The sequence below is a fragment of the Drosophila albomicans genome, chromosome 3 (assembly GCF_009650485.2).
Source record: "Drosophila albomicans strain 15112-1751.03 chromosome 3, ASM965048v2, whole genome shotgun sequence".
Lineage (NCBI taxonomy): Eukaryota > Metazoa > Arthropoda > Insecta > Diptera > Drosophilidae > Drosophila > Drosophila albomicans.
In genome coordinates, this window is record NC_047629.2 from 28,162,871 (window position 1) to 28,185,308 (window position 22,438).

At 38.7% G+C, this 22,438-nt stretch overlaps 12 protein-coding genes across 12 annotated transcripts; 6 read left to right on the forward strand and 6 right to left on the reverse strand.

Moving 5' to 3' along the window:
* Positions 1–547: 547 nt before the first annotated feature.
* Positions 548–1,036, reverse strand: LOC117568838 (cyclin-dependent kinase inhibitor 1C-like). The gene is made up of 2 exons (XM_034249713.2): positions 985–1,036; positions 548–928 (listed from the first exon to the last, which is right to left on the reverse strand). Exons 1-2 carry the CDS (start codon positions 994–996, stop codon positions 572–574), a joined length of 369 nt encoding a protein of 122 aa, XP_034105604.1. The 5' UTR covers positions 997–1,036; the 3' UTR covers positions 548–571.
* LOC117566512 (glutaconyl-CoA decarboxylase subunit gamma-like) lies at positions 1,010–17,510 on the forward strand. Its single transcript, XM_052005345.1, has 3 exons — positions 1,010–1,103; positions 16,980–17,062; positions 17,122–17,510. Exons 2-3 carry the CDS (start codon positions 17,051–17,053, stop codon positions 17,485–17,487), a joined length of 378 nt encoding a protein of 125 aa, XP_051861305.1. The 5' UTR covers positions 1,010–1,103; positions 16,980–17,050; the 3' UTR covers positions 17,488–17,510.
* On the forward strand, positions 1,303–1,805 carry LOC117568837 (cuticle protein 38-like). The gene is made up of 2 exons (XM_034249712.2): positions 1,303–1,379; positions 1,440–1,805. The coding sequence occupies exons 1-2, from the start codon at positions 1,368–1,370 to the stop codon at positions 1,803–1,805; spliced, it is 378 nt and encodes a 125-aa protein (XP_034105603.1). The 5' UTR covers positions 1,303–1,367.
* LOC117568841 (cuticle protein 70, isoforms A and B-like) lies at positions 3,038–3,507 on the reverse strand. The gene is made up of 2 exons (XM_034249717.2): positions 3,415–3,507; positions 3,038–3,358 (listed from the first exon to the last, which is right to left on the reverse strand). Exons 1-2 carry the CDS (start codon positions 3,424–3,426, stop codon positions 3,038–3,040), a joined length of 333 nt encoding a protein of 110 aa, XP_034105608.1. The 5' UTR covers positions 3,427–3,507.
* Positions 3,706–4,194, forward strand: LOC117568842 (cuticle protein 70, isoforms A and B-like). Its single transcript, XM_034249718.2, has 2 exons — positions 3,706–3,809; positions 3,870–4,194. The coding sequence occupies exons 1-2, from the start codon at positions 3,798–3,800 to the stop codon at positions 4,188–4,190; spliced, it is 333 nt and encodes a 110-aa protein (XP_034105609.1). The 5' UTR covers positions 3,706–3,797; the 3' UTR covers positions 4,191–4,194.
* Positions 4,481–7,081, forward strand: LOC117568829 (polycystin-2). The gene has a single exon (XM_034249702.2). The coding sequence runs from the start codon at positions 4,593–4,595 to the stop codon at positions 6,864–6,866; it is 2,274 nt and encodes a 757-aa protein (XP_034105593.1). The 5' UTR covers positions 4,481–4,592; the 3' UTR covers positions 6,867–7,081.
* Positions 11,869–12,425, reverse strand: LOC117568843 (uncharacterized). Its single transcript, XM_034249719.2, has 2 exons — positions 12,334–12,425; positions 11,869–12,272 (listed from the first exon to the last, which is right to left on the reverse strand). Exons 1-2 carry the CDS (start codon positions 12,343–12,345, stop codon positions 11,937–11,939), a joined length of 348 nt encoding a protein of 115 aa, XP_034105610.1. The 5' UTR covers positions 12,346–12,425; the 3' UTR covers positions 11,869–11,936.
* On the reverse strand, positions 14,012–14,525 carry LOC117568836 (cyclin-dependent kinase inhibitor 1C-like). Its single transcript, XM_034249711.2, has 2 exons — positions 14,485–14,525; positions 14,012–14,419 (listed from the first exon to the last, which is right to left on the reverse strand). Exons 1-2 carry the CDS (start codon positions 14,494–14,496, stop codon positions 14,054–14,056), a joined length of 378 nt encoding a protein of 125 aa, XP_034105602.1. The 5' UTR covers positions 14,497–14,525; the 3' UTR covers positions 14,012–14,053.
* LOC127565673 (calphotin-like) lies at positions 14,832–15,337 on the forward strand. Its single transcript, XM_052005342.1, has 2 exons — positions 14,832–14,875; positions 14,932–15,337. Exons 1-2 carry the CDS (start codon positions 14,864–14,866, stop codon positions 15,307–15,309), a joined length of 390 nt encoding a protein of 129 aa, XP_051861302.1. The 5' UTR covers positions 14,832–14,863; the 3' UTR covers positions 15,310–15,337.
* Positions 16,276–16,708, reverse strand: LOC117568844 (cuticle protein 38-like). Its single transcript, XM_034249720.2, has 2 exons — positions 16,665–16,708; positions 16,276–16,608 (listed from the first exon to the last, which is right to left on the reverse strand). The coding sequence occupies exons 1-2, from the start codon at positions 16,674–16,676 to the stop codon at positions 16,276–16,278; spliced, it is 345 nt and encodes a 114-aa protein (XP_034105611.1). The 5' UTR covers positions 16,677–16,708.
* A 1,144-nt stretch (positions 17,511–18,654) lies between the features above and the next one.
* LOC117568832 (translation initiation factor IF-2-like) lies at positions 18,655–19,395 on the reverse strand. The gene is made up of 2 exons (XM_034249708.2): positions 19,126–19,395; positions 18,655–19,061 (listed from the first exon to the last, which is right to left on the reverse strand). The coding sequence occupies exons 1-2, from the start codon at positions 19,135–19,137 to the stop codon at positions 18,684–18,686; spliced, it is 390 nt and encodes a 129-aa protein (XP_034105599.1). The 5' UTR covers positions 19,138–19,395; the 3' UTR covers positions 18,655–18,683.
* Positions 19,396–21,148: 1,753 nt separating this feature from the next.
* Positions 21,149–22,038, forward strand: LOC117566511 (cyclin-dependent kinase inhibitor 1C). The gene is made up of 2 exons (XM_052005341.1): positions 21,149–21,289; positions 21,360–22,038. Exons 1-2 carry the CDS (start codon positions 21,278–21,280, stop codon positions 21,966–21,968), a joined length of 621 nt encoding a protein of 206 aa, XP_051861301.1. The 5' UTR covers positions 21,149–21,277; the 3' UTR covers positions 21,969–22,038.
* Positions 22,039–22,438: the final 400 nt, after the last annotated feature.

The following is a 22,438-nucleotide window of genomic DNA, read 5'->3' on the forward strand; positions in this document are numbered from 1 at the left end:
CGATTTTGTGACTAACTTTTCTGCTAAATTATTTGTAGCCACTTTATTTAAAAATAAATGGCTTTCCGAAATCATGTTAACAATTTCGTTAACATTTCGCGCTGTCAAGTCTTATCGTTTGGGCTTTCAATACAACCTCTAAAGCGGATCCTTTGTTAAGAAAATCTCTGAAAGATTATTAAAAATATGCAAACTGTCCTATATACAAAATTCAGTTGACTACAAATTTGAAATCAAACCACAACTTTTATGTAATCAAAAGAAATTCAAAAAAAAAAATTTTTGTATTTCTTGTTATTCGAAAGCCTATTGAAAATGGTAGGATTCCTAGCTTGTTGTGAATCGATTAAGCTGTAGACAAAACATTATATGGCATATTAAATTAAATTGTTATTTATGATGTCACCAGCGACAAATTGTGTACTGTTAGCATTTGCTTAAGAAGTTTATTGAAGTTGTAGCGTTGTGATATAAATTATTGCTTAACTCGCAACTATTTAATAAAATTTGGAATTTCCAGAAAAAATACACATATATTTTGTTCATAGATTACGGATCACAGTTTATTAATTTAAATCAAAAGTGGTGCAGAAGCAGCATAGCTAAAAGGAGCGCTGTAGGCAAGAGGAGCAGTTAGAGAGGCGCTGTAAGCCAAGGGAGTAGCCAAGGGTGCGGCCAAAGGAGCAGCAGCGTACTTGGCAATGACTGGAGCAGCAACTGGAGCAGCCAACGGAGTAGCAACTGGAGCAATCACTGGAGCAGCAGCAATTCCATTGTAGTTGCGGGCAATCACTTGGCTGCTGGTTGCTGTCACATAAGGAGCAGGAGCAGCAACAACTGCAGCAGGTGCAGCATAAGCCAATGGCTGGCTCAGAAGAACTCCAGGCTTGGCAGCAGCGCAAGCGATGACGGCGAGGATGACAACAGCCTGTAATTAAGGGATGTTAAAAGAAAGTCTCAGACTTGGATGCAATTCCTTCTTACGTATTTGAACATGTTGAGGATTGAGTTTTTGTGTTGCTTCTAGTTGAAACTGTAAACTGATTGATGTCCAACTTGAACAATTGTCAAGTATTTATACCCAAAATAGTCTTTATTCAGTTGTGAGTCATTTTAGTTCATTGCTATGCGTAAGACCAGTTAACGGTTTCTTTGCATTTTGAATTCGTTACCATTCCTCTATATTGCTTTATGTTGTTTAGCACTATTTAATGTATAACACGTAGTGGCAACTTCAAATTTAAAACATTTGGACTTAAGGTTATGTTAAGTTCCCAATTTTAGTATAAATTGCAGAGTAAAGCTGCTAAAAGGCATCAAACAATTTTCAGTCTTCGAGCTGTAAACAAATCAACAAACAAAACAAAATGTTCAAATTCGTAAGTTGATCAGCTTCCAGATAATCCTTTGGATATATTATAAATCCATTTTATCCACAGGCTGTTGTTGTCTTTGCTCTCATCGCCTGCGCTGCTGCCAAGCCTGGAGTTCTTCTGAGTCAGCCATTGTCTTATGCTGCTCCAGCTGCCGTTGTTGCTGCTCCTGCTCCATATGTGACTGCCACCAGCAGCCAAGTGATTGCCCGCAACTACAATGGAATCGCAGCTGCTCCAGTGATTGCTCCAGTTGCTACTCCATTGGCTGCTCCAGTCATCGCCAAGTACGCTGCTGCTCCTTTGGCTGCTCCTCTGGCTTACAGCTCTCCATTGGCTGCTCCTCTGGCTTACAGCGCTCCTCTGACTGCTCCCCTTGCCTACAGCTCTCCATTGGCCTACACTGCTGCAGCTGCTCCAGTTCTTTTGTAAGAACTTTGCTCCATCGATTTAAAATAAACATTTCTAAACAAAGTTAATATTTCTTTAATTGCTTTTCGGGCTTTTGTTGATAACTTCTTCAGAGCTAATGAAGTATATGTTATATGGGTTTCATTTTCTCTATGCAAAAGTGTAGTGAAGGTATCGATTAACAATACTTGGACTCATTTGTTAATATCCAAAAGGTTACGGCCGCAATTTTTTCTTTACAATATCATATCCAATGCGACATATTAGTTTATTCATGGTCAAACTAGTCTGTTAATTTTTTGTAATCATTTTGATATTGCTTCATTTCATGTAGATCTCTAACTGTTTTATGTCTTTCTGTCTATCGTAGATTTTTAATATACAAAAAAGTAACTGAAGTTTTTATGATTCCTTAAAATTTTGGGGACGATCAGATTAAGAAAAATTCTGAATTTTTCTTAGAAATTAGATTTTACTATAAAAACTTCTATTGCTAAAGCGAGTTAATTATTTAGATAAACAGTTTAGTATCTTTTTATCTAAACGTATATATATAAAGCAATTCATATGTTTTTCTATATAGTCTGTATATTATTTTGGTATTTTGGATCGTTTACGATATTTTCGTATTGTTTTTCCTTTATTAAAAATGGGCGGTGAATATCTCCTCTGTAGTTTTACGATTTTGTGACTAACTTTTCTGCTAAATTATTTGTAGCCACTTTATTTAAAAATAAATGGCTTTCCGAAATCATGTTAACAATTTCGTTAACATTTCGCGCTGTCAAGTCTTATCGTTTGGGCTTTCAATACAACCTCTAAAGCGGATCCTTTGTTAAGAAAATCTCTGAAAGATTATTAAAAATATGCAAACTGTCCTATGTACAAAATTCAGTTGACTACAAATTTGAAATCAAACCACAACTTTTATGTAATCAAAAGAAATTCAAAAAAAAAAAATTTTGTATTTCTTGTTATTCGAAAGCCTATTGAAAATGGTTGGATTCCTAGCTTGTTGTGAATCGATTAAGCTGTAGACAAAACATTTTATGGCATATTAAATTAAATTGTTATTTATGATGTCACCAGCGACAAATTGTGTACTGTTAGCATTTGCTTAAGAAGTTTATTGAAGTTGTAGCGTTGTGATATAAATTATTGCTTAACTCGCACAACTATTTAATAAAATTTGGAATTTCCAGAAAAAATACACATATATTTTGTTCATAGATTACGGATCACAGTTTATTAATTTAAATCAAAAGTGGTGCAGAAGCAGCATAGCTCAAAGGAGCACTGTATGCCAAGGAAGTGCTATAAGCCAGTGGAGCAGCAGCGTACTTGGCAATGACTGGAGCAGCAATTGGAGCAGCCAACGGAGTAGCAACTGGAGCAATCACTGGAGCTGCTGCGATTCCATTGTAGTTGCGGGCAATCACTTGGCTGCTGGTTGCTGTCACATATGGAGCAGGAGCAGCAACAACTGCAGCTGGAGCAGCATAAGCCAATGGCTGGCTCAGAAGAACTCCAGGCTTGGCAGCAGCGCAAGCGATGACGGCGAGGATGACAACAGCCTACAATCAAAGGATGTTAAAATAAAGTCTCAGACTTAGATGCAATTCCTTCTTACGTATTTGAACATGTTGAGGATTGATTTTTTGTGTTGCTTCTAGTTGAAACTATGAACTGATTGATGTCCAACTTGAACAATTATCAAGTATTTATACCCAAAATAGTCTTCATTCATTGGTGAGTCATTTTAGTTCATTGCTATGCGTAAGACCACTTAACGGTTTCTTTGCGTTTTGATGTCGTTATCACTCTGTTATTTTACTTTAAGTTGTTTCACACTGTTTAATGTATAACACGTCGTGGCACTTAAAAATTGTAAGCATTTTGACTTAAGGTCAAGTTAAACTCCCAGTTTTTGTATAAATTGCAGAGTGAAGCTGGTAAAAGGCATCAAACAATTTTCAGTCTTCGAGCTGTAAACAAATCAACAAACTAAACAAAATGTTAAAATTCGTAAGTTGATTAGCAACCAGATAACCTTTTGGATATATTGTAAATTCAATTTATACACAGGCCGTTGTTATCTTCGCCGTCATCGCTTGCGCTGCTGCCAAGCCTGGAGTTCTTCTGAGCCAGCCATTGGCTTATGCTGCTCCAGCTGCAGTTGTTGCTGCTCCTGCTCCATATGTGACTGCCACCAGCAGCCAAGTGATTGCCCGCAACTACAATGGAATCGCAGCTGCTCCAGTGATTGCTCCAGTTGCTACTCCGTTGGCTGCTCCAATTGCTGCTCCAGTCATTGCCAAGTACGCTGCTGCTCCACTGGCTTATAGCACTTCCTTGGCATACAGTGCTCCTTTGAGCTATGCTGCTTCTGCACCACTTTTGCTCTAAACAAATAAACTGTGATCAATGAACTAAGCATTGCTAGGACTTTTTACAATTTAAATTACGCATTTATAAGAGGTCGAATCTTTTGAAGAACCTTTGTCTCTAGAGCGGGAAAACTGTTTTGCCTGAGCCACTTAACATTTTTGCCATTGCTATGCGTATTATTAGTGTGTCTATTATATTCATGACGTGGTGGCAAAAACTTTAAGAGTAAATCAGGGTCGACTTTGCTATTTATTTCCGAAATAGTTGCTTAGAGTGTTTATTCAATCACGACAACTTTGCTTGGGCAATCGAAACTTGCTTAACGGAAGCAAATTCTATTTTATTTCACTTCCTGAGTTAACTTCCTAGCAATTGTTTAGCAAGAGAAAATAAAAGGATCGATAAATTGCAAATTGAATAATGAAAAAGAAATCAAGTCGACGACTGTTTTTCCTCCTGACCGTGTTCATAATTTTATGCTGCGTGGGCGTGGCATATTACTTTGCAGGCGTTGAACATGAAACGGAGCACTTGAAGAACATGCTGGTTTCGATTGTGATTGTGCTGCTCTTTCAAATGATAATCGCAGAACCAATCAAATTCATTCTATTCGCTATTGACGAGGCCACTTGGCCCTCAAAAATACCCAAGTATAGTCCCTACGAGCCCGAGGAAGATGAGAAGTACAATCGCTTGGATTTTCTAAAGCAACGCTTGCCGGGCTTAAGAGTTCAGATGCTGATCAATGAGCGTTATCGCGATTACACTCTAAACGATGAGTATAAATTGATTGTCGAAGATCTTTTTCTCTATGGCAAGTATTTTCTGGTGCTGACTTTAATGGTGCTCGTGCATCGTGATGAATTGCTCTATCACAATACAAAAATGATGCAACGACTCTTCACGGATAATCACACGGACTACATGGGATTGAAAAACGTCTACCATCTGAATCAACTGTTTGACTTTGTGCAGTCCTCGCTGGTCACCGCCTTTGACTCTGATGATGAGGACACGGGCGTCAATTATTGGGTGCACAGTGAGCCAAACAAGATGCTGGGCGTGGCGCGATTGCGGCAACTGCGTTTGATTAAGGAACAATTCGGCTGGAATGATCCCGAGTTCTCCAATCTGAAGTATATGCCCAACTGGGAGCTGCCCTATCGACGTCTGCACTATGCGGACAAGTATTGGCGTATCTACGAGCCGTGGTTGCCCATCGATGATCACTCCGACCTTATGGATGCCATTTTGATGAACTTTGATCATGTGGGTTACTTTCAAAACTATCCCGAGTTGCGTGGCTATGTCACAGTGTTGGCCAGAAACAAACAGAACTCGATGAAGATCCTTGACTTTCTCTCGGAATACAATTGGCTCAACTACAATACATCGGTGGTGTTTCTCGACTTTACACTCTACAACGTGGATGCGAATATGTTCAGTGTTTGCACGCTGCGAGTGGAGAATACACCGTTTGGCAGTATCATACCTAAAGTTGATTGCGACAGCGTGAGGCTCATCGAAGAGTTGGAACAACTATCGTTCGGCAGCATAATTGTGCTGGTGATTTATATTATTGTTGTGCTGCAGTTTAGCTATGCATTTGTGAGAACAGTCTGGTATACGCCGGTGAAAATCAAGAGTTTCTGGAACAAAATGGATCTCATCATTATTGTGCTGAATGTGTTGGTGATCGGTTTGATGTTGGTGCGAGCAACGATCGTGCACGGATTGCTGAAGCGACTGGAGGGTGCCAACAAATTGGAGTATTTGAATTTCCATGCCCCAGCTCGACTGCACAGCTTGACCACGATATTAATTGGTTTCCTCATCTGTCTGACGACGCTGCGTTTGTGGCGAGTTCTCCAGTTCTCCAAGGTGTTTCTACTATTCACGCAGACATTTGCTCTGGCCTGGAAGGCATTTGCGATGACCATTGCGATGATCATGATTACCCTGGTGGCATTTGGCATTGCCTTTGTCATAATTAATGGCAACAATTCGGTGCATTTTTTGCGTGTAATCACAAGCATCACGACCACCTTGTGCTTCGCCTGTGGCTTCAGCACTACGATTAATCCAAAGGAGGTCTTGTATGGTGGCTTCTATTTGGGCATCTTGCTGTATGCCATGATGGGATTTGTTGTGACAATTTTGCTGATGAATGTCTTGATTACAACAATTGCCGATTATTTTCAAACAGCTCGCGCTGTTCGTGATGCCCAAACAAAGAGGCGAATTAGTTTCTTTGAATTCCTGCGTGTCGAGTATAGTGGCTTTTTTGAATTCTTTCTCAGAAAGTTGCCCTGGTGGCGAAAGCCGTATAAACGCAATAATCGAACTGTGGCTGAGAACATACAACGCAAGTTGGATCGTCGCGAGTTATCGGCGAAATCGAAACTACGCCGCAAACGAGAAGTGATATCTGCAAGTCGTCAAAAGCCGCCGCCGCCCAAGGATGAAGAAACCTTGCAAGCTGAGTACAGAGATCGAATTGAACATGTGCTGGCTGTGTCTAATATGCTGAACACCCAAATGGAAATTCTCAAATTAATGCTCATCGCTCGTAATTCCACGAAGAAAGAAACAACAGAGCAGGATAAGAATAATCCGTTTGTGGACACCGATGAGTCCAGTGAAGATGAAATTAAGAAGCCGCAGGGTCGAAAGCCCAACACAAATACGAAATAATTGTTAATGATATACGGAAAGAATATTAAAATATATCTGAATTCAAATAATAAAATAATATCCACATAGGTAACAAATAAATAATTACTATATACATACAGAAAACGTAAATTTTTCTGGTGCAATAAAAACATGCAATCGAGCCTAAACACTTAAAAATATCGAAATACTTATCGAATAATTTGGTGTTGCAAAACACAAAGATACATATGTATGTATGTAAAATGGCAGTTAAAGAACCGCTAAAAGGTAAGCTCAAGAACTAAAGAAGTAAATATTATTACAAGTCCAATCACTTTATTCTAATAATTGTATTAGGACAACAATAGTGCTGTAAAAGTATTTTATAATTGCCGGCCATATTTTCGATAGTTTTCCATTTAAATATTGTTTATTCTTTTTAACTGTTCGCTTGCGATGTCACAACTAAATAATTATGCGCAAACAGGCAAAACTTTGACTTGAAAAGGCTTTTAAGGCAATTTGGCGCTGCCATTGTTGGACTTGTTTGCAAAATATAATATAAAAAAAAGAATAATATTGAAACTTAAGGAACCTGAGTCTCAAGTCCGGAGGCAGAGTCGAAAGTCTCTGGCTGCGGGCCAAAGCAAAATGACTTATGGGTAACAAAGTAATCGGGGCATGCCCAAAAGGCTGAGAACAACAAGCGAAGCCGAATTCACAATTGTTATGAGTAAGCAAATAAAAATTTAATATCTCTCTTGCTTTTAGGCTGCCGCTGTTGAAAACTATTTGAGTTGCCCAGTTTGAGCATCACACATTTTCCACTTCTCTTTTTGGCCATTTTGCTAGTGTAATCGGAGGCAGCAGTTATTGTTAGACCCACACTAAAAAACTTTACAAACATTTTGATCAACAGCAAATGTAGCTAAACTAAACAATTGCAAACGGCGCTAAACTTTTGCTCACTTCTTCTACCTCTCTCCCCTCCCCAAGCATTCTTTTCTATCCCATCTCCAATTGCAACACAGCAGCGACAGCAACGCTGCAGATAGACAAACTGTCTGCAACTTTTTTGGTGTACACCATGTTGGTATATGGGAAATGTGTACATATGCGACTTGGGGAACTGTATAAACTTTTATAATTATTAGCAACAAATGAGCAGTGACAGAGCACTTTTGCCGTAACTGCAACTTTTGGGCAGACAGATCCTCTCCAGCACCCAAACAAACAAAAAATAAAACATAAAAAAGGAGAAAATAAAAAATCACAAATGATTCTGGCCACCCAGGCTCAATTTAAAAGTTTTAACTACCTGACTCTGTATGTCTCTGTGTACCTAGAACCCAAGCTAACGTCTAAGAAATAGTGTCCCAATCAAAAGCCATGTGAAGTTTTAAATGCATTACAGACTCTAGCAAAAAGTTTCTAATTTTTGAGTTAAACAGCTTTTTTATCAACAACTTTTACACAAAAACACATTCATGCTAACTGTTAATGCTCAATGTAACATTTTGCAATTAATTCTTAGTGTAGAAAATTCAATTTATAATTTGGGAAATTTACTCTCGAATACATATGCCATTTTTAATTGGTCATTATCATTAAAATACTATACTAAATACTATATTGAAATACCGAAATGTATATTTGATACATTGATATAATAAGCTTTAGATCTGAGTGTTCATATAAACAGACAGACAGAAGGGCATCTACTGTAAAGGTAGTGGGTTTAAAAGTAATAATACTATTATTACTTTAACCATACACATTCTGTCAGGTATTTAAGAAAAAATAAAATATTGTGTATTACATATAATACTTATTCTTACAAAAAAAACAAATCAGAATATCACATACATTTTTACAATTATTAGTAAAATACCCAAACAAAAAAAAAAATCATATTTAAAGAACACAATATTCATAACACCTCAACACAAGAAATGTAATCCATAAAGTCATCATCACCTACAATGAAACATATTCTTAGCCTCACTCTTTTACATCAGACGTAAGAGCGTCGCAATCACAGCTTTGAGTCCTAAGAGAGTGCTGAATGGAAAACCAAAGGAAAAGCTCACTCACTGAGCACGAATGAGAGAGCCGTAGCTTTAGCAGTTGGCCTGATAGCCTCATGGAGCTTTTTGGGTTAAAGTTGCGAGTGCTGGCCGTAAAATAAACCATCGCTGGCTTTAGGATTCGCCAAGAGCTGGAATTTAATTCATAAGTTAAGTGGCGTGTCCTCGGCCGTATACAGCCAAGGTTAAGTGTGGCTCTTTGGTTGCTGCAGCCGAAGCAGCAAGAGCAGAAGCTGAGATGCGGCAAACACGTCAGCGCCGAGCATCCTGAATCGTCCCTGAATCCTGAATCCCGCCGCCCACTCATCGGAACGCATGGAAGGAGAGTTTTACTTGGCGAGTGGATCCCATTTTTTGCCATATTTCTTTTAAGGTTTAGCTGCTTGAGCACGATTTTTAAGGCAGCTGCCACAATGTAACCGCATCCCTCTGAAGGACAACCTTTCTTTTCTCTCCCCCTTGAACCATCATCAATTAAATGGCGGCGACTTTTTGTTGGGGAACTTTCGGTGCGCATAAACAATTGCCTGGAAATATAATACATGGCTCATTGTCCCGGGTTGCATGAACTTTGCTTTTTCCTCATTTATTTTGTTGTTGTTGTTTTTTTTTGGCCATTGTCTTCAGTCTCAAAACGGTTTTGATTGAATTTTTTTTTTGGCTGTAAGCGCAACAAACAAATTAAGCAAATGACACTGCGAGTAACAACAAGAAGAAAAACAAAAACACAAAACCAAAGCAGAATTCGAACCGTACCGAAAAGCTGGCCAAAAGCCATAGCAATATTAACAACAACAATAATAAACAGCAGCAGCAGCAACATAATCAAACCTTATCACGCCCTTGTTACGCCGCCCACATGATTTGCATAAAGAAATAACCCAAAAAGACCGACTGGGAAAATTTTTAAAGCCAACTGACCTTTCGTCTGCCAATTTAAATAGACGCGTGCTCCCTTTCCCTTCCCCCCTGCTCGTGCTTTTTGATTTGCACGACACGTTTCAAAAATCCCGCACCCCAAAATAAAGCTGGGGAAAAAAAATATATAAAATGATACTCAACACCTCGCAATAAACAAAAAGCAATGCAGCAAATATTGAAGTAATCAAAAATGCAAATGTCACTACGTGAATTGTAAAATACGAAAGGTGCCATTCGGCATCCTGCCGCCACGATGCCACCCGTCGTTTTTGGTCCTGTCCATTTCATTTTCCACCGAGTGGGAGTGAAGAGAACAAATAAATCTGCTGGCAAATCAGGAGCGCATTAATTCTTCTCTCTTGGCTGTTTATCGCAAAAAGTTAATTGCTTTCCCGTGCTCTCTATTAATCATATTGCATAATTTGCTTAGCCTAATTAGCGACAGGCAGAACAGACAGGCGCCTTGACTCTAAATGAAGAAAGGCGCGGATAAGACAGGTCACAAGATGCCGAACACGCAGCGCTTGCGTTGCTCATTAGGAGAGACTCACCGAGCATCCATAAATTGCTAATAACTCATTATATCTATATCAATTTGTATATAAAACCTAAATGCCAACGTTTATCCTTATCAAAATTGAGGTAGAATAAAATAATTGCATTCCTAATTTTTAAATATTCTTTTAAATTCTTAATGTTGCACTTCTTCAAAGTATTACTATTAGTTGAAAGAAAACAGTTCCCATCAAACTTAATGACAGCCTTTTGTATATTGATTTTTATGCATTATTTTTCCTTACATTTTACGTCCAGAGAATACATTTTGTAAATAATTTAAAATAATTAAGTGCATTTAATAAATTGTAAACAAAACTGGTTTTCCTACGATAAAATTGTTAATTTGAAATTTCAAACCATTCCTCGAATATGTTAAAATAAATACATACTCTTTGGTATAAATTTGTGAAAGCGTTGTATTTTTAACACATACATATAAAGAAAACTGCATAAAGCTAAAAATGTTAACAAATGTCAACGTCATTATTTAACAATTTTCGTTGGTCTACGAGAGACATGAACATGAGCCACACATAAACAACTCATACTCATGTTCATATTCATATTCATACTTCTTCGTTCCTGTAGTTCTCTGAGTCCTGCGCCTGCCATGACAATTCATTGTGATGTTTGTAGGCAACATCTACTAGAGCTATTCCAGAGATTTGGCGAGTTGGGTGCGAGTATTTTTTAATGCAAAATCCGTGTCGCGTTGTGAGCTGTTGAATTAGTGTTTACTCGTCGTTTGTCGTTTGCTGTTTTTCCTCGGTTAGCATTGTCCATGCACTGCGCTGCTCTGCTTGTTTTTGCCATTAACAGCAATTACAAATGGCAAACAAAAAACATGAAAACACGAAACATACCAAAAATGGGCGAATCGCATCTCGCTTGGCAAAAGAGAGGGCAAACTTTTAATTATATAGACGAGCACGCGAAAGGCACACGGGTTTTTCCAACTCCTGTAGTTTTGGCTTTTGATTATGGTTACAGTTTTGGATGGTAAATTCAATTACGCAGTTGCTGACATTGTTGTTTTATTTCTAATTACAAACAACTTCACTTGTTGCACCTAATCAAATTATAGGCGCCAGGCAAAGGCTTCCTTGCAGCGTTGGGGAAAAGCAAATGCATGAACAAATCTTGGGCTTCAGCATAGCATAAGTCCTGTCACACGTCTGGCGCTAAGGTCGTGGGCGATAGCATATGCCAAGGATTTTACCACTTTTCTTGGCAAAAGGATTTTATCGTCCATCAGCATGCGCGAATGCAAAAATGACTTTTTAAATTGTGCATCAATGCATGAAATGCGCTATGAAAGCGATTTAGATAAATACCCGAAACTAACAAAAACCCATGAGGAAAAGTCAGTCAAAAGGATAATCATGTGCATCTATGTGTGTGTGTGTGTGTGGGTTATGGTATGTATGCGAGTATGTAAGTGTGAAGCCCTACCAATAGAAAAACATTTCGCCAGCTTAGTGGATCAGTCGTCGAGTTTTTTATTCAACTTGAAATCAGTCTTTGCCTGCTGTGAAAAAACATCTTACAGCAAAAGTGGTGAAGAGTACGCCAAGGGAGCAGCATGGTACGCCAGCGGAGAAGCTAATGGAGCAGCAGCGTACTTTGCGATCAGAGGAGCAGCGAATGGAGTAGCAATCGGAGCAGCAACTGGAGCAGCCAACGGAGTGGCAACTGGAGCAATCACTGGAGCAGCTGCGATTCCATTGTAGTTGCGGGCAATCACTTGGCTGCTGGTGGCAGTCACATATGGAGCAGGAGCAGCAACAACGGCAGCTGGAGCAGCATAAGACAATGGCTGACTCAGAAGAACTCCAGGCTTGGCAGCAGCGCAGGCGATGAGAGCAAAGACAACAACAGCCTGTGGATAAAATGGATTTTATAATATATCCAAAGGATTATCTGGAAGCTGATCAACTTACGAATTTGAACATTTTGTTTTGTTTGTTGATTTGTTTACAGCTCGAAGACTGAAAATTGTTTGATGCCTTTTAGCAGCTTTACTCTGCAATTTATACTAAAATTGGGAACTTAACTTGACCTTAAGTCTAAATGTTTTAAATATGAAGTTGCCACTACGTGTTATACATTAAATAGTGTTAAACAACATAAAGCAAAATAGCGGAATGGTAACGAATTCAAAATGCAAAGAAACCGTTAACTGGTCTTACGCATAGCAATGAACTAAAATGACTCACAAATGAATGAAGACTATTTTGGGTATAAATACTTGACAATTGTTCAAGTTGGACATCAATCAGTTCACAGTTTCAACTAGAAGCAACACAAAAAATCAATCCTAAACATGTTCAAATACGTAAGAAGGAATTGCATCCAAGTCTGAGACTTTCTTTTAACATCCTTTAATTACAGGCTGTTGTCATCCTCGCCGTCATCGCTTGCGCTGCTGCCAAGCCTGGAGTTCTTTTGAGCCAGCCATTGGCTTATGCTGCACCTGCTGCCGTTGTTGCTGCTCCTGCTCCATATGTGACTGCTACCAGCAGCCAAGTGATTGCTCGCAACTACAATGGAATCGCAGCTGCTCCAGTGATTGCTCCAGTTGCTACTCCGTTGGCTGCTCCAGTCATTGCCAAGTACGCTGCTGCTCCTTTGGCTGCTCCTCTGACTTACAGCTCTCCATTGGCTGCTCCTCTTGCTTATAGCGCTCCTTTGAGCTATGCTGCTTCTGCACCACTTTTGATTTAAATTAATAAACTGTGATCCGTAATCCATAAACAAAATATATGTATATTTTTTCTAGAAATTGCAAATTTTATTAAATAGTTGTGCGAGTTAAGCAATAACTTATTTCACAACGCGACACTTTAATAAACTTCCGCTTTAGAGGTTGTATTGAAAGCCCAAACGATAAGACTTGGCAGCGTAAAATGTTTACGAAATTGTTAAAATGATTTCGGAAAGCCATTAATTTTAAAAAAAACTGGGTACAAATAATTTAGCAGAAATGTTTGTCACAAAATCGTAAAACTACAGAGGAGATATTCACCACCCACTTTCAATTAAGGAAAAACAGTACGAAAATATCGTAAACGATCCAAAATACCAAAATAATATACCGACTATATAGTAAAACATATGATTTGCTTTATATATATACCTTTAGATAAAAATGTACTAAACTGGTTATCGAAATAATTAACTCGCTTTACCAATAGAAGTTTTTACAGTAAAATCTAATTTCTAAGAAAAATTCAGAATTTTCTTAATCTGATCGCTACCAAAATTTTAAGGAATCATAAAAACTTCAGTTACTTTTTTGTATATCAAAAATTTACGATAGACAGAAAGACATAAAACAGTTAGAGATCTACATGAAATGAAGCAATATCAAAATGATTACAAAAAATTAACAGACTAGTTTGACCATGAATAAATTAATATGTCGCATTGGAAATGATATTGTAAAGAAAAAATTGCGGCCGTAACCTTTTGGATATTAACAAATGAGTCCAAGTATTGTTAATCGATACCTTCACTACACTTTTGCATAGAGAAAATGAAACCCATATAACATATACTTCATTAGCTCTGAAGAAGTTATCAACAAAAAGCCCGAAAAGCAATTAAAGAAATATTAACTTTGTTTAGAAATGTTTATTTTAAATCGATGGAGCAAAGTTCTTACAAAAGAACTGGAGCAGCTGCAGCAGTGTAGGCCAATGGAGAGCTGTAGGCAAGGGGAGCAGTCAGAGGGGCGCTGTAAGCCAGGGGAGCAGCCAATGGAGAGCTGTAAGCCAGAGGAGCAGCCAGAGGAGCGGCAGCGTACTTGGCAATGACTGGAGCAGCCAACGGAGTAGCAACTGGAGCAATCACTGGAGCAGCAGCAATTCCATTGTAGTTGCGAGCAATCACTTGGCTGCTTGTGGCAGTCACATATGGAGCAGGAGCAGCAACAACGGCAGCAGGTGCAGCATAAGCCAATGGTTGGTTCAGGAGAACTCCAGGCTTGGCAGCAGCGCAAGCGATGAAAGCGAAGATAACAACGGCCTGTGGATAAAATGGATTTATAATATTATATATCCAAACAATAATCTGGAAGCTGATCAACTTACGAATTTGAACATATTGATTTGTTTGTTGATTTGTTTACAGCTCGAAGACTGGAAATTGTTTGATGCCTTTTAGCAGCTTAACTCTGCAATTTATACAAAAACTGGGAATTTAACTTGACCTTAAGTCGAAATGTTTACAATTTGTAGGTGCCACGACGTGGTTTACATTAAACAGCATTAAACAACTTGAAGTTCAAAATAACGGAATGATAATGACTACAAAATGCAAAAGAAACCGTTAAATGGTCTTACGCATAGCAATGAACTAAAATGACTCATAACTGATTGAAGACTATTTTGGGTATAAATACTCGACAATTGTTCAAGTTGGACATCAATCAGTTCACAGTTTCAACTAGAAGCAACACAAATCCTCAACATGTTCAAATACGTAAGAAGGAATTGCATCCAAGTCTGAGACTTTCTTTTAACATCCTTTAATTACAGGCTGTTGTCATCCTCGCCGTCATCGCTTGCGCTGCTGCCAAGCCTGGAGTTCTTCTCAGCCAGCCACTGGCTTATGCTGCACCTGCTGCCGTTGTTGCTGCTCCTGCTCCATATGTGACTGCTACCAGCAGCCAAGTGATTGCTCGCAACTACAATGGAATTGCTGCTGCTCCAGTGATTGCTCCAGTTGCTACTCCGTTGGCTGCTCCAGTTGCTGCTCCAGTCATTGCCAAGTACGCTGCTGCTCCTCTGGCTGCTCCTCTGGCTTACAGCTCTCCATTGGCTGCTCCTCTGGCTTACAGCGCTCCTCTGACTGCTCCTCTTGCCTACAGCTCTCCATTGGCCTACACTGCTGCAGCTGCTCCAGTTCTTCTGTAAGAACTTTAGACCATTGATTTAAAATAAACAACTGAAAACATAACATAGATTTCTTATTGGTATTTGCGTTGTAATATTTGGATTAACGGCATCAGGGCAAGGGAAATCAAAAACTGTTTTTAATTTTAATGCACCTCACGTGCAATACACACAATTGGTTTGTTTTGAGGATGCGTTGGGTTCGAAATGTATGCAAACATTTATGTCCAGGTCGCAAAGGCTTTTTTCCATGGTGTATTGAGTTTAATGAACTCATATGCGAAGATGTGAAAAAAGAAGGAATACTAGCTTTGGTAGAGACTTTCCGGTATGGAATTCTTACTTGGTTAAGTGGAATGTCCAAGTTGCTAATAATTTACTTTTTTTCGAAATTTTTATTAAGTTCTTTTTTTATGCGTTATGCATTGCCGATATATTGGCAAGGTTTTTTATATCTAATCTATATGTACATAAATGCATCTTCATCATTTGTCCACACATTGTTCGATAAACTGAAGCAATAGAAATGTATTTAATTTGCACTAGTGTTAGTGGCAGTTTCATAGAAACGAACATTTATTTTATTTATAACAATATTTTTATTTAAGTCAAATAATATTAACAATCAAGTAATTGATTTTAATTAAAATTCGATGTTTGTAATTTTATAACCTGACAGAACTTTAAACATAAATTGTAAGCAAACAATTATATACAACAATTTTTTTTCATCTGCAAATAAATTGATTTATCAAAAGTCACTAAATGGAATTTGAATTTTACTTAATCAAGATTTAGCTAAGTTCATCAACTAAGTCTGAATTACCGCAGAAATAAGAAGCTTTTAATTTGTATGATGTGGCATATAAGAAGACTCCATTTCAAAAATCAAAAATATTTTATATATGTTGTCAGATTGAACTATAGTCAATTAAACAAATAGACAAATATATTTCAGTAATAGTTTATAGATCACAGTTTATTAATTTAAATCAAAAGTGGTGCAGAAGCAGCATAGCTCAAAGGAGCGCTATAAGCAAGAGGAGCAGCGAATGGAGAGCTGTAAGCCAGAGGAGCAGCCAAAGGAGCAGCAGCGTACTTGGCAATGACTGGAGCAGCCAATGGAGTAGCAACTGGAGCAATCACTGGAGCAGCTGCGATTCCATTGTAGTTGCGGGCAATCACTTGGCTGCTGGTGGCAGTCACATATGGAGCAGGAGCAGCAACAACGGCAGCAGGTGCAGCATAAGCCAATGGCTGGCTCAGGAGAACTCCAGGCTTGGCAGCAGCGCAAGCGACGACAGCGAGGATGACAACAGCCTGTAATTAAAGGATGTTAAAAGAAAGTCTCAGACTTGGATGCAATTCCTTCTTACGTATTTGAACATGTTGAGGATTTGTGTTGCTTCTAGTTGAAACTGTGAACTGATTGATGTCCAACTTGAACAATTGTCAAGTATTTATACCCAAAATAGTCTTCATTCATTTGTGATTAATTTTAGTTCATTGCTTCGCGTAAGACCAGTTAACAGTTTCTTTTGCATTTTGAAGTCATTATCATTCCGTTATTTTGTACTTCAAGTTGTTTAACACTATTTAATGTATAACACGTAGCGGCACCTACACATTATAAATATTTTGATTTAAGGTCATGTTACCATTCGAATTCCCAGCTTTTGTATAAATTTCAGAGTGAAGCTGCTAAAATGCATCAAACAATTTCCAGTCTTCGAACTGTAAACAAATCAACAAACAAAACAAAATGTTCAAATTCGTAAGTCGATCAAGACGATCAAATCCTTTGGACATATTATAAATAAAAATTATCCACAGGCTGTTGTCATCCTCGCTGTCATCGCTTGTGTTGCTGCCAAGCCTGGAGTTCTCCTGAACCAGCCTTTGGCTTATGCTGCACCTGCTGCAGTTGTTGCTGCTCCTGCTCCATATGTGACTGCCACCAGCAGCCAAGTGATTGCCCGCAACTACAATGGAATTGCAGCTGCTCCGGTGATTGCTCCAGTTGCTACTCCGTTGGCTGCTCCAGTTGCTGCTCCAGTCATTGCCAAGTACGCTGCTGCTCCTCTGGCTGCTCCTCTGGCATACAGCTCTCCATTGGCTGCCCCTCTTGCGTACAGCGCTCCTTTGACTGCGCCCCTGGCGTATTCCGCCCACCACGTTGCTGCCCCAGTTCTGTTGTAAGAACTTGTGATCAAACTGAAAAATAAAAATCAACATTTCTAACTTAAAAGCTTAAGTTATCTCGGGGTGCACTTGGGTGTCTTCTAATTGGATTTACAGCTCGCACATAAAACAAGGGCTCGTTCGGTTTGTAGCTTGTTGGCCAAATTGAAGTGCAAGTCACGTAGAGCGCGTTAAAATTATTGTCAACACCGACAGCAGCTGTTTCCATCATCGTCAGTTGGCCGCCGCGTGACATCTAAGTGACCAAATTGTTTGCTTTAAATTTGCTCTTGGACAAAATTTGTAATTATGTCAAGGTCACGGGGAAATGCACAGTGTCAACTGTATGGCGCAATAAACATTAATTTAACATTCAAATATGTAAATATCAAAATTATTGATTGGATGTGATTTATAGTATTTCTGTTCCCATCACAAAAGGAAATGCGTTGTATGAATATTTAAACTGTTGTGATAAGTTTAAATGATGACTTACTGCTAATACATACAATAATATTGTTAACTATTAACATTGTTTTTTAAATGACTTATATGTTTAAATGACAGAAATTAAACGCCCAGTAAAGTAGGAAGCACTCGAGCCTATTTAAGTTCTAGAGTGAAGTTAAAAGAACGATTGCTAAACAGAATTCTTATGGATTTTGATAAATTGAAGTAAGCATAGAAAATACTCCAGTTTCTTGTGTGTTAATTATTGTTTAAATTTAGTATTTTTTGATTTTGTATAGAATCTGTCTAATTAAAATTCAGACATTGGATAGGAAATTCATATTTCTATTCCGCATAGGTTTAAGAGAAATTCAAATAAAACATGTAAGAAAGATACAATCAAGTGTGCTCGACTGTCAGATACTCGCTAACCATTTTGAATAAAAGCAAAAAAGTGTTGTATGTTAATTATTTTGAAATATATCTCGTAGACCCGTAGTAAGTATGCGTTTTTTCTGACATTAATGTATTTTTTTAATAACTTCTACAATTTGCATTTGATCGCAACCCAGTTTGCAGCCACAAAGTTCTACCCTATCGACATCGGGTTTTCAAATAAATAATTAGTGTGCTAGATCATGTGATTGGATTACTTTCCTAACTAAATAAGTAAACAAATTGATGGACAAATTTAAATTTAAATCTATTTTTAATATATTTTGTTAATAGTATTTACAAGATAATCACAGTGTTGGAATAATGGCTTAAATGAAAAGTGGGGCAGGAGCCGCAGCATAGGAAAGTGGGGCGCTGTAGGCAAATGGAGCAGCCAGAGGGGCAGCAGCATACTTGGCAATGACAGGAGCAGCCACAGGATGAGCGAACGTTGCGGCGGCCAGAGGAGCAGCTACAGGTGCAACGGCTCTGACAATTGGAGCAGCAATTGGTGCAATTGGGGCAACGGGAGCAATCAGAGGCGCAGTGGCGATGCCATTAAAGTTTCTGGCCACCACTTGGCTACTGGTGGCAGTGACCACAGCAGGAGCAGGAGCAGCAATGACTGGGGCAGCAGCAACCAGTGGAGCGTGCAGCAATCCTGGCTTGGCGGCCACGCAGGCGATCAGAGCGCAGATGACAATGGTCTGTATAAAGAGAGAATGTGATTGGTGAAGTGGGCATTGAAAAATCACAATTTTGGTTACTTACGCATTTGAACATGTTGGGGGATGTATTCTGATTGCTTTTTTGGAGTTGAGGCGTTAAAAGCGAAACTCTGTTTGATTGCGTGTCTTCGTTTTCGATTTATTTTTATAGCAAATCAAAACGAACGTGACGGAGGCCCTATAGAAAATACAAAACGCAAAAAGTAGCAATAACAAGCGAAAATAGAAATTAGCATGCAGAGCGCACAGACAAAGTAAAGCAAAGCCAAGCAAAACAAAGAAACAAAAAGAAAAGCAAGCAAAAACAATAATAAACCGGACTTTGCAGGTCTAACTGTAACTGTAATAAGCACGTTGTTTTATTGCTCGTGACACGTTGCGACCACATTTCACGCAAGTCGTGCCTACTCGTCCCTTGCCTGCTTTAATCGATTGTTTACATGTGTTTTACAACACTGATTATCGCACTTGCATTTGTCGTTAAAGAACACCGAATTGTGTTGCAAGAATTGTTTAAATTGGTGAAAAGCTACTGCACGTGATGCAAAGTTTATTAGCTTTAATTATGTCTGTATATTAATTCATTTATCGTATTTGTTTATGAACACGTGCGGAGTGTCAGTCAACCTTAAAATACCTAAAGTAAAACCCAGATTGCATCAACCTTGACCCAAAAAAAAAAATGGTAATCAAAAACAAAAGGAAAAAAGTTTTGTGTCAACAAGCGAGACTCTGTCGTCCAATTGTGCGGGTGTTGTTCGTTGATGTGTGTGTGTGTGTGCGATTGTGTGTGTATTTGCTGACCCGAACAGTTGTCGGGTGTGAGCAATAATTTTCAGTTCGCTTTAGCTGTCCCGTCTGTACGTGCTCAAAATGTTTAATTGGTTGACTTCTCCGAACTGTTCCAGGTCTGGTCCAGGTCAGGTCACTGCCTGGAGCTAGCACATGGCAAAGGTTTTGCGTTTGCATGTGTGTATGTGTCATCTTGTTGAAATATTGTTCTCACAACTTATTCAATTCAGAGCTTTAACAATTAAATGTTCAACAAAATATGCAAATATGTACGTTAAAGCTGCTACTTTCTATATTTGTTGGTTTTGTGTTTCTTAAATACTTTATGTCAAGATAAATTTTAGAAAATTGTAGAATACTAGAAACTAAAGCCCTTGAATCGAAAATTTAATACAAGTTTGCAATGCACTCAGTCCCATCATCAACAATTATAGTATTTTTAAATAATTTCGATAGACACATTTTTATCACATAATTTGTTTTTAACATCCATTTCAATTCATTTCTTGTACAGTGTCTTAAATATTATGATTGTGAGTCGATTTTATTTGGAAGATTAGAAGTTCTCTTATTTATTTATAATACTATGATTGAATTCCCATGTAGAGCAGGATCAATCCCGTGCTATTGGAATGATGCTTAAGTTATTATTAAGTTTCTTGAATCTAATTATAATGCTTCAAATTTCACGAATGGCAGAGAAATTTAGAATTTGAAACTTTATGTCGAATAAAATACAAAACGTACAAATCATTAAAATTAAATAATCTTATTTACTTACAAATTAAATAAAAACACTCCAGTCCAATACTTTCATTGATCTTCATAAGCTCATGTTCATTCCAATTTTTAATTGATCTTGAAATGTCCTGCTGGAGAACACCTAAAAAAAACTTTCATCTTTCTATAATTGACATTTTACTCAACTTTTTGCATTCACAAATTGAGCAATGTGGGTCGAGGTTTTTGGCTATTTATTGTTGGCAAGCTACTATTATTAATAGCAATTATGTCAGATATGTCATATTTGGGTTTTTCGATATAAAGTGCATTTTTAAACTCTTGGCAATTCGAGTGCGCTTTTGCATGTTCGCCTTTGCCATACAAGTTTTGCTGGTAATTAGTCAAGGCAGTTGAAATTGGCTGCCCTTCGGGTTTTGTCAGCTGCAACACGAGACCCTCAAAGACATTGCTGGTATCTAAGCACTTTGTCCAATTATAATGCCGCCACTTATAATGGACAACAAAGCCCTACGCAGGGCGCATGTTAAGTAGCCTCGATGTGCCGATACTTTGGCTACTTGAGTATAAATATGCGTGGCATGACATCAACTTGATATCAGTCAGCAATTCGCTTTCAAACAGCTACAACCAAGTCAGCAAATCAACCAAATCAATTCAACATGTTCAAATACGTTAGTATTTTCATATTGATTCCACTCACTGGTGGTCAACAATAAATAATTCTGATGAATTCTATTTTAGGCCGTTGTCATCTGCGCTCTTATTGCTTGCGTTGCCGCCAAGCCAGGATTTCTGCACACACCGCTGGCAGCTCCCGTGATTGCGGCACCTGCTCCGGTGATTGCGGCACCTGCTCCCGTGGTGACTGCTGCCAGTAGCCAGGTGGTGGCCAGAACCTTTAATGGTATCGCTGCGGCGCCCGTGATTGCTCCAGTGCCAGTGGCTCCAGTTGCTGCTCCAGTCGTCAGGGCTGTGGCACCAGTTGCTGCTCCTTTGGCTGCACCAATTGCTACTCCATTCGCTGCTCCTATCGCCGCTCCCGTCGTTAGAGCTGTGGCCCCAGTGGCTGCTCCAGTATTCCGTTCTGTGGCCCCAATTGCTGCACCAATTGCTACTCCATTCGCTGCACCAGTTGCTGCTCCTTTGGCTGCCCCGATTGCCACTCCATTCGCCGCTCCCATCGCTGCACCAGTTGTCAGAGCTGTGGCCCCAGTTGCGGCTCCTTTGGCAGCTCCATTTGCGGCTCCCTTGGCGCATCCCTATGCAGCACCTGTGTTTGCAAAATACTCCGCCCCATTGGCTTTTGGAGCAGCTCCCTTGAGCTATGCCGCAGCGCCCGCATTGTGGTAAGAGCCAAAGTCCGGCAAGGATTAACAGCGTGTATGTTCAATGACTGATAGCCTTTAATAAAAATCGTTCAACTTCGTACCAAAAAAAAGTATAAATTGATTCCATTGTTTGTCTAGACCGCAGTATTGGTCACTTTTATGCTCTAGATCAGCAAGTAATACTTACTGTTTTCAATCAGTTTGTCACATAAAAGAAATATATATAATGTGGTAACTTTAAATGAAATTGTAAATAACTTACATTCTAGATTAGAATATGAGCTTTGTAAAGATAAAGTTTTTACATTCGAATAATTTCTATTTATTTGAATAACCTTTTCATCAGCCCATTTCATTAAATGCACACAGATGTATAATTAAATACGAAATAATGCAAATGAAAATTGGAAAAGAGTATTTGAATCACTTAAACTCTCTCGTCATTCCATTTTTGACCATGTTTAACCAGCCATCATAACGGGCGGGGAAATT